Source organism: Musa acuminata, unplaced genomic scaffold (assembly GCF_036884655.1).
Source record: "Musa acuminata AAA Group cultivar baxijiao unplaced genomic scaffold, Cavendish_Baxijiao_AAA HiC_scaffold_1137, whole genome shotgun sequence".
Lineage (NCBI taxonomy): Eukaryota > Viridiplantae > Streptophyta > Magnoliopsida > Zingiberales > Musaceae > Musa > Musa acuminata.
The window spans coordinates 1,239,315-1,252,711 of NW_027021349.1; the positions used below are offsets into that span (position 1 = coordinate 1,239,315).

At 45.0% G+C, this 13,397-nt stretch overlaps 1 protein-coding gene across 1 annotated transcript; it reads right to left on the reverse strand.

The window, feature by feature from the left end:
* Nucleotides 1-9,517: 9,517 nt before the first annotated feature.
* Nucleotides 9,518-13,136, reverse strand: LOC103999741 (probable 1-deoxy-D-xylulose-5-phosphate synthase, chloroplastic). The gene is made up of 10 exons (XM_009421577.3): nucleotides 12,850-13,136; nucleotides 12,641-12,766; nucleotides 12,393-12,557; nucleotides 12,163-12,313; nucleotides 11,808-12,079; nucleotides 11,451-11,724; nucleotides 11,072-11,379; nucleotides 10,715-10,996; nucleotides 9,933-10,217; nucleotides 9,518-9,831 (listed from the first exon to the last, which is right to left on the reverse strand). Exons 1-10 carry the CDS (start codon nucleotides 12,949-12,951, stop codon nucleotides 9,682-9,684), a joined length of 2,115 nt encoding a protein of 704 aa, XP_009419852.2. The 5' UTR covers nucleotides 12,952-13,136; the 3' UTR covers nucleotides 9,518-9,681.
* Nucleotides 13,137-13,397: the final 261 nt, after the last annotated feature.

Here is a 13,397-nt window from a genome sequence, read left to right on the forward strand (position 1 = left end):
TAACACCCTTTTTTTTTTTTCTTCCTGTAAATGCCCCACTCTTTCCCTGTCGTCACCTTCGTCTTGCGCGAGACCTCATTGCTTGTCTTTTCTCACATGTTCCCAAGGCGCCCAATGCCCCTACTCCCAATATCCATCATCAACCATTCAATCATTCGTAATAAATATTTAACTAATATAACTATCATCCGTAATAAATATTTAACCAATATAAATAGCTTGTAAGAAAGCTCTAATCCATCAATATTTCTCAATCATTAGTGATGGATATACTGTAAATATTAACCATTGTCTTCTTAGATTAGTGATATTCATTTTTTTCTTAACCCATCCAAATCATGACTTGTAAAGGTGCAAAATAAATGGATTTTCATATAAATCCTATTTGCTGGAATCTTTTTAAGAAGGTGGGGCTCAATGGTAATTTACCTTTGCAATCATATTCTCACTGAAACTTGATTGATTATAATATACAAGATTCCATGAATTATAGGTATTATTATTTATGTTAGTGTTAATTTTGATTGCTTTTTTAAATCTTATCGTAAGTAGCTGACAAAAAAAATAAGAAGAGGATTCCAAAGTTTAGAATGAGCTTTGAGTATTAAAAGTTAGTGACATATAAGTCCTTACTATAGTACTCATTGTCTGATCGTTTTCATTTATTGAGGCCAAACGCATTAACGGAGAAATACTCCCTTCAGATCTGATGCCGATGTGATGTCTTCATTTAGCTCATCGTACTGAGGTGACATGCTTATTTAGCTCATCTTCGCTGATGTGATATGTTCGTTTAGCTCATCAGTCTTCATTGATTGTAGGTAAATGACATATCAAATTATTAGATGTACTATTCAACCCATAAATTTCAGGTTTTATAGGCTTTTTAATATAAAAAAAGGATGAGATTTTTATAGATTCCAATGGCTTCAAAATTGAAATAAAAAAGTGTCACATCCCCAAATTTCGGAGTACTAGTGGTACCACCGTCATTTCTACTGCCTGACAAGGATGGTACCACCATTGGCAACATTCACTATCGGCGGTACCATCGCCCAGTCTGGGCGGTTCCACCACCCAGATAACCTGGGGCACTGCTTTCTAAGCGGTGCCATTGCCGGCCTTGGCGGTGCCACTATCGGTCATGTTTTCAGGTGCTAAATTGGCTGCTCATTTCGATTCAATTTAGCCTTGTTAAAGGCCCAGTTGACCCCTAATTAAGTTAATGGGATTACCTCTCAATCCTAACTTAATTTAAGATCTAACTACCTTAATTAAGACATAATCATAGCACTTCTTGTTCCTGTGCGTCAATTGCTCTTCGGACGAACATCCGATGAACTCTCGGCAATGCTTCGATGGACTCCAAGCAGGCTCCTGGATTTTATGATGATCTTTTTTACGAGTTCCGATGAGCTTCTTTGGTAAGCTCCTGGACTTCTCGACAGAACTTTCGATGAACGTTCGGACTTCTGATGAACTCTTGAACTCCTAATTAGATCTCGATCTTGACTCCAGCATAACACATGCTTTGTATCTTACTGCTATCATAGTTAATCCTACATACTTTTCTTAACATAACACCTTTGCTCTCGACATCATCTTTTACCTCACTCTAGACATCCAATGCCACCTCGGAGGTGCTCAAGTCCATCGTCAACCATTCAATCATCAGTAATAAATATTTAATAAGCTTGTAAGAGTGCTCTAATCCATCAATATTTCTCAATCATTAGTAATAGATATGCTCTAAATATTAACCATTGCCTTCTTAGATTAGTGATATTCATTTTTTTTCTTAGCCCATCCAAATCATGGCTTGTAAAGGTGTAAAATAAATGGATTTTCATATAAATCCTATTTGTTGGAATCTTTTTAAGAAGGTGGGGCTCAATGGTAATTTACCTTTGCAATCATATTCTCACTGAAACTTGATTGATTATAATATACAAGATTCCATGAATTATAGGTATTATTATTTATGTTAGTGTTGATTTTGATTGTTTTTTCAAATCTTATCGTCAAGTCTGCTGACAAAAAAAATAAGAAGAGGATTCCAACGTTTAGAATGAGCTTTGAGTCTTAAAAGTTAGTGACATATAAGTCCTTACTATAGTACTCATTGTCTGATCGTTGTCAATGATGGAGGGCCAATCGCATTAATGGAGAAACACTCACATCAGATCTGATGCCGATGTGATGTGTTCATTTAGCTCATCGTACTGAGGTGACATGCTTATTTAGCTCATCTTCGCTGATGTGATATGTTCGTTTAGCTCATCAGTCTTCATTGATTGCAGGTAAATGACACATCAAATTATTAGATGCACTATTCAACCCATAAATTTCATGTTTTATAAGCTGTTAAATATACTACAATGTACACTTTCGTACTGCAGAAAAGGATAAGATTTGTTAAAATAAAGAGATAAATGAGTTGTAGAAGAAGAAGTCGAATGTTATTGACATATCCTCCGTCTTTATATACAGGTTAGAAGGAGAAGTTTCCTCAACGGGTTAGAGGATTTCCCTCAACAGAGTAGAGAGATTTCCTCAACAGTTAGGGAAATCTCATCTACTTATCATGCCCCCGCAAGATGGTGCTCCTATCAAGGAGGCCAATCTTGGACTGATGTAATGCAAACAGCTTACGAGCTATAGGCTTCGTAAGTGAGTCGGCCAATTGATCAGCCGTATGAACATGAGAAACACGGAGTTGACGGCGGACAACTTGATCACGTACAAAGTGGAAGTCAATAGCAATATGTTTCATGCGGGAGTGGAATACCGGATTAGCGCACAGATAGGTAGCTCCAATATTATCACAATATATTGTAGGAGTGGAATCGATGTTGAGTTCCTGGAGAAGATTCGTGATCCAATTGAGTTCTGCAGTGGTAGCGGCAATGGCACGGTATTCAGCTTCAGTTGTAGACCGGGCGACTGTCTTTTGCTTCTTAGAACTCCAACTGATTGGATGAGCACCAAGGAAGATAATATACCCCGATGTGGATGTTCTATCATCAAGGTTGCTCGCCCAATCAGCATCGGCAAATGCATGAAGACGAAGTGGAGAGTGTTTACGAAAAAAGAGTCCATGATTTAGAGTCCCTTTAAGATATCGTAGAAGTCTCTTGACCGCAGACCAGTGTAGAGTAGATGGTTGCTGCATAAACTGTGATAATTTGTTCACAGCAAATGAGATGTCTGGACGCGTGAGAGCTAAGTATTGTAAAGAGCCAACAACTTGGCGGTATTGAGTGGGTTCCGTAGCAGGACTTCCATCTGATAATTTGAGAGAACCGCTAGTAGAGATGGGGGTTGTAACTGCATTTGCATCCTGCATGTTTGTCTTTAATAACAAATCTTGAATGTACTTGCGTTGTGATAAAAGGAGACCGGAAGATGTGAAGGTAGCTTCGACGCCCAAAAAGTAGCTCAAGGGTCCGAGATCCTTAAGCGAGAATCGAGCTGCCAGCTGTTTGACGAACGCTTGGATGCTGGCGGGATTGTTGCCTGTGACAATAATATCATCCACATATACCAGAATATACATTGTGTTTCCATGATGATGTCGCAGAAACAACGAAGTGTCAGATTTGGAGTTAAGAAAGCCGACAGAAGTCAAAAATGAGCTAAGTTGAGTGTACCAAGCTCTCGGAGCCTGACGAAGTCCATAAATGGCTTTCCGAAGTTTGCAAACATGCTGTGGATACTGAGGATGAGTAAAACCGGGGGGTTGTTGCATAAAAACATCTTCGGATAGAGATCCCTGTAGAAAGGCATTATTAACATCCAATTGTCGTAATTGCCAGCCTTTAGTGGTAGCCAGACTCAAGATAAGCCGGATTGTAGTGGGTTTAACAACAGGACTAAACGTCTCAGTGAAATCAACTCCAGGTCGTTGATGGAACCCTTTGGCGACCAAGCGTGCCTTATATCGAGCAACTGAGCCATCTGGGTTCCGCTTAATTCTAAAGACCCACTTACACCCGATGATGTTTTGTGAAGGATGAAAAGGAATTAGATCCCATGTTGAATTATGGAGGAGGGCAGTATATTCCTCGCTCATGGCAATACGCCAATGCGGAGATTTTTGGGCTTGAGTGAAGGTGGTGGGTTCAATGTTGGGGGATGAGGAATTCATGACAGCTTGTAGGTTAAGTACTTGACGAGGTTTAAAAATACCATGCTTAGAGCGAGTGGTCATAGGATGATTGGAGATGACAGGATTAGGAGGTAATGTTGGGTGAGGATCAGTGGCACAAGCCGGGTCAAGTGGAGACACGTCAGGGGCACTTGGGCGAGAAGGAGGTAAAGAGGATGGTTGTGTTTCGGAACATATTGCCCCATCAATTGGAGAAGAGTGGAGTGGAGTAGGAACAGAGGAAACGGGCAAGTGTTGAACTGGAGTGATATAGTGCGGATCAGGAGGGGAGGAAGTAGACGAAGACATGGGAGGCTCGTCCGATTGATCCGAAGGTATACTCCAGTGAGATAGTGAAGTGGTCCGTATGGCAGGATATGGAAGGGTTTGGAAAGGAAAGTTAGACTCAACAAAGATAACGTGACGTGATACAAAGATTTTGTGAGTGTGGAGATTATAGCAGCGGAAAGCATTATGGTCAAGTGAGTAACCAATAAAGACGCAAGGAGAAGATCGGGATGTTAACTTATGAGAGGCATAGGGACGTAACCAAGGATAACATAAACAACCGAACACGCGGAGTTTACGAAGGTTAGGGGGTTTGTGGAACAGTGTGTCAAAGGGGGACTGGTGTTGTAGAACTGGTGTAGGCATCCGATTAATTAGGTAGACAGCAGTTTGAAAGGCTGCTGTCCAGAAAGTTGAAGGCATGGAAGCCTGATGTAAAAGTGTGAGTCCAGTTTCTACTATATGCCGATGTTTGCGTTCGGCAGAACCAACTAGTTGAGGAGTATGTGGAGGAGACTTGAGGTGAGGAATGCCACAAGCTGAGAGATGAGACGCCAGGGCTTGATATTCACCGCCACCATCAGAGTAGACTGTTTTAATGGTAGACTGAAAATAGTTTTCGACCAACTTCTGGAAAGTGGAAAAAACGTGAGAAACGTCAGATTTATGAGAAAGAGAATATATCCATGTGTACTTGGAGAAGTGATCTACAAAAATAACATAAAATCGAAACTTATCAAAAGATAAGATTGGAGCAGGACCCCAAACATCAGTATATATAATTTCAAAAGGTTTAGAGGAGGAAATTGAAGATGAACCAAAAGGCTGCTGATGACTCTTATTACTAAGACAAGCATCACAATGCATCATAGAATTAGGGGACTTAAAAAGAGGAAGAGAGTGACGAGATAATAATCTCTGCTGAATAAAGGGTGAGGGATGGCCAAGCCGACGATGCCACACATCAACTGGAGCCGCAACAGAAGAATGAACAGTGGGCTCGGTCATTCGAGAGGCTGACGGCCATTCATAAATGTTGTCTTTATTCGGGCCTTGGACCAATGATGCCCCCGTGCTCAAATCCTTAACAAGAAATGAATCAGGAAAGAATTCAATGGAAGTATTGTTATGTTTGCAAAATTGAGAAACAGAAATGAGGTTGCGTTTAATATGAGGGGCGCATAAAACATCATCGAGAGTAAATGTATTAGAGTCAGAATTAAGCGTTGTGGAACCAGTATGAGTTATAGAAAGTCCTTTACCATCACCGATGATGATATCTTCATTGCCGCCATAGGGATTGTGAAGAGACAAATTCTGAAGATCAGCGGTGATGTGATGAGAGGCACCAGAGTCGACAATCCAGTTGGACTGGCTAGGTGTCGGAGTAGTTAGGAGATTTGCCTGTGGCCAGTGTGACGGAGTAGGGAGGCGGGGACGAGACCGGCAAACTTTAGCGGAATGGCCGACTTTGTCACACAGTTAGCAAACGACCCGTCTCTGATGGCTCGGTAGGGCAGGACACCAAGACGGATGATGGCTGGAGTCGTCACTTTGCTAGAAGGGATGACTAGGAGGATAGGAGGGGTGTTGCATGGAACTCACAGAATCAAGAGGCGTAGTAGCCAAACCTTGGGTGATGTTCGGTGAGTACCGAGTGTTCTTCCGTTTAGACTTGTGACTGACTTGAGCTGTGACAGTTGATCCAGGCAGTTTGTCCGCACGCTTCAAAGACATCTCGTAGTCAGTCAACTTATCATAGAGATCTTCAAAAGAGATTGGCGAGTCGCGTGCCCGAATTGCAGCAGCCAATTCTTTGTAGTCGGTGTCGAGACCATTGAGGGTATGAATGACAACCTCTTCGTCACATAGGGAATGACCTATCAAGGCCAAGTCATCGATGATAACCTTGATAAGTTGTAAATAATCAGATATAGTACTTCCCTCTTGTTTTGTCTCCATAAGCTTGGATAGAAGACTGAGCTTGCGAGTACGCGAATGATTTGCCAGGGTGGTTTGTAGTTTAGACCATGCATCGGCAGCTGTCACACATGAAGATATCAAGGGAGCAACGGATCCAGCAACTGAAGCTTGAATGGCTTGGAGAATGAGACGATCTTGACGTAGCCACAGTTTGTGAGCTGGATTGGGTACTGGATTAGGATCACCGGGGATGTTGAGCATGGCCGGAGGACAACTGAAAGAACCATCAACGTAACCTAACAAATCATATCCAAATAAAAGATTAGAGAATTGAGCTCGCCAGGACGTATAGTTGCCACCCTTTGATAACTTAAAGGGGATCAGCGTGGCAGCATTGATGGAGATAAGCCCTGTAGAAGAACAAGAAGTGGGAGTCCCTACAGGAACTGAAACATCAGAAGAAGTGAACGAAGACATTTTCCTTCTTCTTTTTTTTTTTTTTTTTTTTTTTGTAGAAGGCAGCGAACCTTGTGTGATACTCAGGTCACACAAGGTGGAGAATGAGGGAGGGGGCTGCTGCTATAGATTGCTTGCTTTTGCTTGCTGTAGCAGATTGAGCAATCTACAACAGTGCCAAAAGCTGCCGGCAGCTGCTGTGGATTGCTGCTTGCTGCTGCAGATTGTAGGGACTGCAGTTCGCCGGGAGATGGCTGCAAAAACTGCAGCGGTACTCAAGACTGCAGTTCGCTGCTGTGGATTGCTGCTTGCTGCAGCAGATTGTAGAGGCTGCAGTTCGCCGGAAGATGGCTGCGAAAACTACAGCGGTACTCAAGACTGCGGTTCGCCGGAAAATGACCGCAAAAATCTGCAGCAGTACTCAAGGAAACTGCAGTGAGAGAAATCTGTAGCAATTAGGTGTATAGAGAAAAGCGGCAATGAAAGCTGCTGCGATAGAGGAAGGAAGATGCAGCGGTTGCGGCTGCTGCTGGCCGGGAAGTGGTTGCGACAGCGAAGGAGGAAGACGCGAGAAAGACACCGTCGTTCGCCGTTCGTCGCTATTGAGGAGGAAGACACCGCCGTTGAGGAGGCGTCGTTGTGTAGAGGGAAACGGCAGCGAAAGCTGCTGCGGTAGAGGAAGATGCAGCAGTTGCGACAGCTACTGGCCGGAGAAGTGCAGGAGGCGGCTGCTGCGATAGAGGAAGATGCAGCAGTTGCGACTGCTACTGGCCGGAGAAGTGCAGGAGGCGGCTGATGTCTTCTCTGGTGCTGCCCAACGTGGGGCTGAAGGACCACGTTGTCCTTCCGGCGAAGAAGAAGGAAGAGGAAGGTGCAGCAGTTGCGACTGCTACTGGCCGGGAAGCGAGGAAGACACCGCTGTTCGCCGTTCACTGCTATTGAGGAGAGAATGTTTTCCTCCTTGCGTGACGGCGACGGAGAGTGTCTGCTGTAGGCAGCAAATAGGAGAGGGAGCAAGGCCGGCGAAGAAAAGCAAGACCGGTTAGCACTGGCTCTGAATCCGTGTCTTGGTGCTTCTTCAATGACTCCGCTTGAGGCAACGTGCTACTGTGGCCGCTTGGCTAACACATGGCGATGCTGCTGTCGCCAAGAGGAGCTGCTCTGATACCATGTTAAAATAAAGAGATAAATGAGTTGTAGAAGAAGAAGTTGAATGTTATTGACATATCCTCCGTCTTTATATACAGGTTAGAAGGAGAAGTTTCCTCAACGGGTTAGAGGATTTCCCTCAACAGAGTAGAGAGATTTCCTCAACAGTTAGGGAAATCTCATCTACTTATCAAGATTTTTATAGACTCCAATGACTTAAAAATTGAAGTCAAAAAGTGTCACATCCTCAAATTTCGGGGTACTAGTGGTACCACCGTCGTTTCTACTGCCTGACAAGGATGGTACCATCGTTGGCAACATTCACTATCGGCGGTACCATCGCCCGGTCTGGGCGTTTCCACCACCCAGATAACCTGGGGCACTGCTTTCTAAGCAGTGTCATTGCCAGCCCTGGCGGTGCCACTATCGGTCATGTTTTCAGGTGCTAAATTGGCTGCTCATTTCGATCCAATTTAGTCTTGTTAAGGGCCCAGTTGATCCCTAATTAAGTTAATGGGATTATCTCCCAATCCTAACTTAATTTACGATCTAACTACCATAATTAAGACATAATCATAGCACTTCTTGTTCCGGTGCGTTAATTGCTCTTTGGGCGAACATCCGATGAACTCTCGGCAATGCTTCGGTAGACTCCTGGCAGGCTCCTGGATTTTACGATGATCTTTTTTACGAGTTCCGTCGAGCTTCTTTGGTAAGCTCCTAGACTTCTTGACAGAACTTCCGATGAACGTTCGAACTTCTAACGAACTCTTGAACTCCTAATTAGATCTCGATCTTGACTCCGACATAACACATGCTCAGTATCTTACTGCTATCATAGTTAATCCTACATACTTTTCTTAACATAACACCTTTGCTCTCGACGTCATCTTTTACCTCACTCTAGACATCCAATGCCACCTCAGAGGTGCTCTAGTCCATCGTCAACCATTCAATCATCAGTAATAAATATTTAACAAGCTTGTAAGAGTGCTCTAATCCATCAATATTTCTCAATCATTAGTAATAGATATGCTCTAAATATTAACCATTGCCTTCTTAGATTAGTGATATTCATTTTTTTCTTAGCCCATCCAAATCATGACTTGTAAAGGTGTAAAATAAATGGATTTTCATATAAATCCTATTTGTTGGAATCTTTTTAAGAAGGTGGGGCTCAATGGTAATTTGCCTTCGCAATCATATTCTCACTGAAACTTGATTGATTAATATACAAGATTCCATGAATTATAGGTATTATTATTTATGTTAGTGTTAATTTTGATTGCTTTTTCAAATCTTATCATATTCTAAAGTTTAGAGCTTTGAGACTTAAAAGTTAGTGACGTATAAGTCCTTACTATAGGACTCATTGTCTGATCGTTGTCATTTATTGAGGCCAATCGCTTGAACGGAGAAACACTCACATCAGATATGATGCCGATGTCATGTGTTCATTTAGCTCATCGTTCTGAGGTGACATGCTTCTTTAGCTCATCTTCGCTGATGTGATATGTTCGTTTAGCTCATCAGTCTTCATTGATTGTAGGTAAATGACACATCAAATTATTAGATGCACTATTCAACCCATAAATTTCATGTTTTATAGGCTGTTTAATATACTACAGTATTAATGTACACATGGACTATATACTCTCTCTACAATGCACGTTAGAGGAGGAAGAAGCTACAAGGAGTTGCTCTTCGTATGCTTTCCCCTAAGACATGATCTCGAGTGCCTCTCGCGTCTGTCCGAGGATGTTGAGCACAGTCGCTGCGATATGAGACGGCGTCAGTCCAGCTTCCGCCAGCTGATCGCGCGGCGATCCATGGTCGATGTACCGATCCGGGAGAACCAGCGGCCGCCACTGTCGCAGAGAGAAACCATCAGCCGCATCAGTGAACACGAATCACGATCTCACATACACATACGTACACTCGGTCAGTGTGGGAACGCAGGTTTGATTACCTTGAGGGTGCCGTCGAGGAGGCCGTCGAGGGCCAAGAACTGGACGACGTGGGAGCCGAAACCGCCGATGGATCCTTCTTCCACGGTGAGGAGCACCTCGTGCGACCTCGCCAGGTTTCGGATCAGGCTCCGGTCGAGTGGCTTGCAGAACCGTGCGTCGGCGACGGTGATCTTTAGGCCGCGTTCCTCCAGCAGCGATGCCGCGGCCAAGCAGCTTTGAACTGCTGTTCCGTATCCCAGAAGAGCCACCCTCTCCCCCTCCTTCAGTATCCTCCCTTTCCCCACCTGCAAAAATTACTTGGAAGAAGAATTTAAGTTTGCTTGACAGAGGATAAAAAATCCATTGTTTAATTTAAGAAATACTCATTTGAGATATATTTTTTTTTCTCGAGTCCGATTCAGAGATATCAATCATCATTTTTATATTTGTTTTAATTTAAGAATTATTATTATTTTATTATTTTAGTTTTATAAATAAATAATTTAATTTTTATAGGTAAAAATGTAACACCCATTAGTTTCATATCGAAAATGGACAGGATTAAGATTGACTTATAAGAGTTTGATGAGTGTACTATTATCAACTTCAGCTTAAGCATTTTGATCAATGGTTTAGATCAAACGAAGTTGATAGGCCAGTTAGCCCATCAGACTCGCGTCATTATAAAAAAAATATAAAAATAATTTATTTTTTTATTCAATGAATACAAAGAGAAATAATAAATAAATAAAATAAAATAAAATAAAAATAAAAATAATACAAAGAAAGAAAGGAGAATTACCTCAAGTGGAATACCCTTGTTTCCGGGGGGAAGCGGAACACCGATGCCGTTGCCCCTGGGGTACCGGAAGCAGGAAGGCCGGTCGTCGATGGCCGCCGCGGTGGCCACCATGTGGAACAGCTCCGCTTCGTCGGAGGGCGCCATGACCACCATGTTCGGTAGGCAAGCCATGTAGGTGACATCGAAGGAGCCGCAGTGAGTCGGCCCGTCCGCTCCGACGAGTCCCGCCCGATCCATCGCGAACCTCACCGGCAGCTTCTGCAAGTCCACGTCGTGTATCACCTGCGCCACGCAATCCAAGCTCCTCAGTCGGCATCGATGGCGGCGACGCTGCAACGAAGAGAGATCGAGCTGTACCTGGTCGTAAGCCCGCTGCAGGAACGAGGAGTAGATCGCGCAGAATGGCTTGAGGCCTTCGCAGGCGAGCCCTGCCGCAAACGTGACCGCGTGCTGCTCCGCGATCCCCACGTCGAAGCACCTCGTCGGGTAGCAGCGAAGGAAGTAGTTGAGCCCTGTTCCTCCTCCCATGGCCGCGTGGATCGCGACGATGCCTTCGTCCACCTCCGCCTCGGCAATCAACGCCTCCGCGAAGTAGTTCGTGTAAGACTGCGTCTTGGAGCCCGATTTGAATTGCTTCCCTGTCGCTGGATCGAATTTGGCGACACCTGCAGAATCCAATCCCGTCTGAGGCCAAATCCCAATCCACATCGTTCATGTTTTTGATCTGGAAGCTCACCATGATACTTGTCTGCAGCTTTCTCGGCGTAGGGATACCCTCGTCCCTTCTCGGTCACGACATGGATGAGAACAGGGCCTGTCGTCTTGGTGCTCTTCACGTCCTTGAGAATGGCGACCAGGTCATCTATGTTGTGCCCATCGACAGGACCGATGTAGTAGAGACCGAGCTCTTCGAACAAGGTCGACCCTGATCCACCGATCATTCCTCGAGCGTATTCGTCGACTTTGGCAGCTATTTCGTGCATGGATCCACCGATCTGCTTTGTGACTCCCTAAAAACTCAGACGGCTCACGGTTAGATCCTATGTTCTTGCTGACGAGGAATAATGAGGAAGAAATGTGCTCGGCTACTGACCTTAGCGACCTCCCTCAGTTCCCTGAGTGGCTTGGAGGACTGCAGTCTGCTAAGGGCACTGCTCAGAGCTCCAACTGGAGGAACAGGGCCATCAAGAGTTGCAGTGGGCAGAGAGACCTGCTTGTTGTCATTCAAGATCACAATCATGTCGGAGTCGAGATAGCCAGCATTGTTCATGGCCTCATAAGCTTGCCCCGCGGTCATGGCTCCGTCCCCAATCACTGCCACTACGTTGTTCTTTCTCCCCTTCAGATCCCTTCCGACTGCCATCCCTGCTCACTCGAAACCATAGCTCATCAGATGCTCATGTGAGGAGGAACGAGCGATGGAATCCAGTTGAGGGTGTGCGGCATACCGAGGGCTGCCGATATGCTGGTCGAGCTGTGGCCGGCACCGAAGCAGTCGTACTCGCTCTCCGACCGCTTGGTGAACCCGGACAAGCCATTCGTCTGCCTCATTGTCGCCATCTTGTCTCTCCTTCCCGTCAATATCTTGTGAGGATACGACTGCAACACAAACTTTGCAAGATGAGAAGAATCCACCCGTTTGGTGGTACACGGAACGCAGAGGAGAAAGATTGCGAACCTGGTGGCCGACATCCCAAAGGATCTTGTCCTGCGGAGCGTTGAAGACGTAGTGGAGCGCGACGGTGAGCTCGACCACGCCGAGGCTGGAACCGAGGTGACCGCCGGTCCTAGACACGTTGAAGATGATATCAGAGCGGAGCTCGTCGGCGAGTTGCTTCAGCTCCTGGGGAGGAGAGAGATCTCGAACAATGAAAGAGAGTTCAGGGCATGGAAACAGAACGAAAGCTGCGGTCATCGGAGACATACCCGGACCGAGAGATTCTTCATGTGGATGGGGAAGTTGACGGTGTCGAGGAGTGGAGTTGGCGGTCTCTGTGAATGATACTCCCCGGTCTCTGATAGCGATGCACAAACACAGGCCCTTTTCTTCGGCTGAAAACACAACAGAGCAAATCATGGTCAACGAAGCAGCACGCATCTGTGAGGAAGAAGAATAAGAAGAAGCCGAAACCAGCCTTGAGAACTCTTGTGGGCTGGGGCTGCTGGTGTTGGAGATCAGTGAAGGAGGGAGCTGCGCCGAGGAAATGGCAGGGGAAGGAGAATGCGGAGAGAGCCATGGAAGGAGCAGAGGACCGGGGGGGGGGGGGGAGGGCACTGCAAGCGCGGTGAACTAGTAGTGATGGTGGGCGAACATGGAGGGGAGGAGGAGGAAGAGCAGGGGGAGGAGGACTTGTAGATGATGGTGGTGAGCGAGGCCATGCTCTGCCATCGACCTCAAGCCCACATGTCGCTGTCGCTGCTCTGCTTCGCCTTCGTTTTCAGTGGACAAGGCACTTAAGAGATATGGGCACTCTGTCACCCCATTGGGCCACCTCATCGCAAGTATCACCAAAAGATAAAGTGCATCTGTTATAATAAGATAATAATAATAATAATAATAATAGTAATAATAATATAAATAAATGCAAAAAAAGATTAATATCCTTTTTTTTAATTGAAGGTGGGCTTGTGTTTGGGCTTTTAGCTTTCAAGTGGAAATCAACCATTATATGAGTCATCCAAC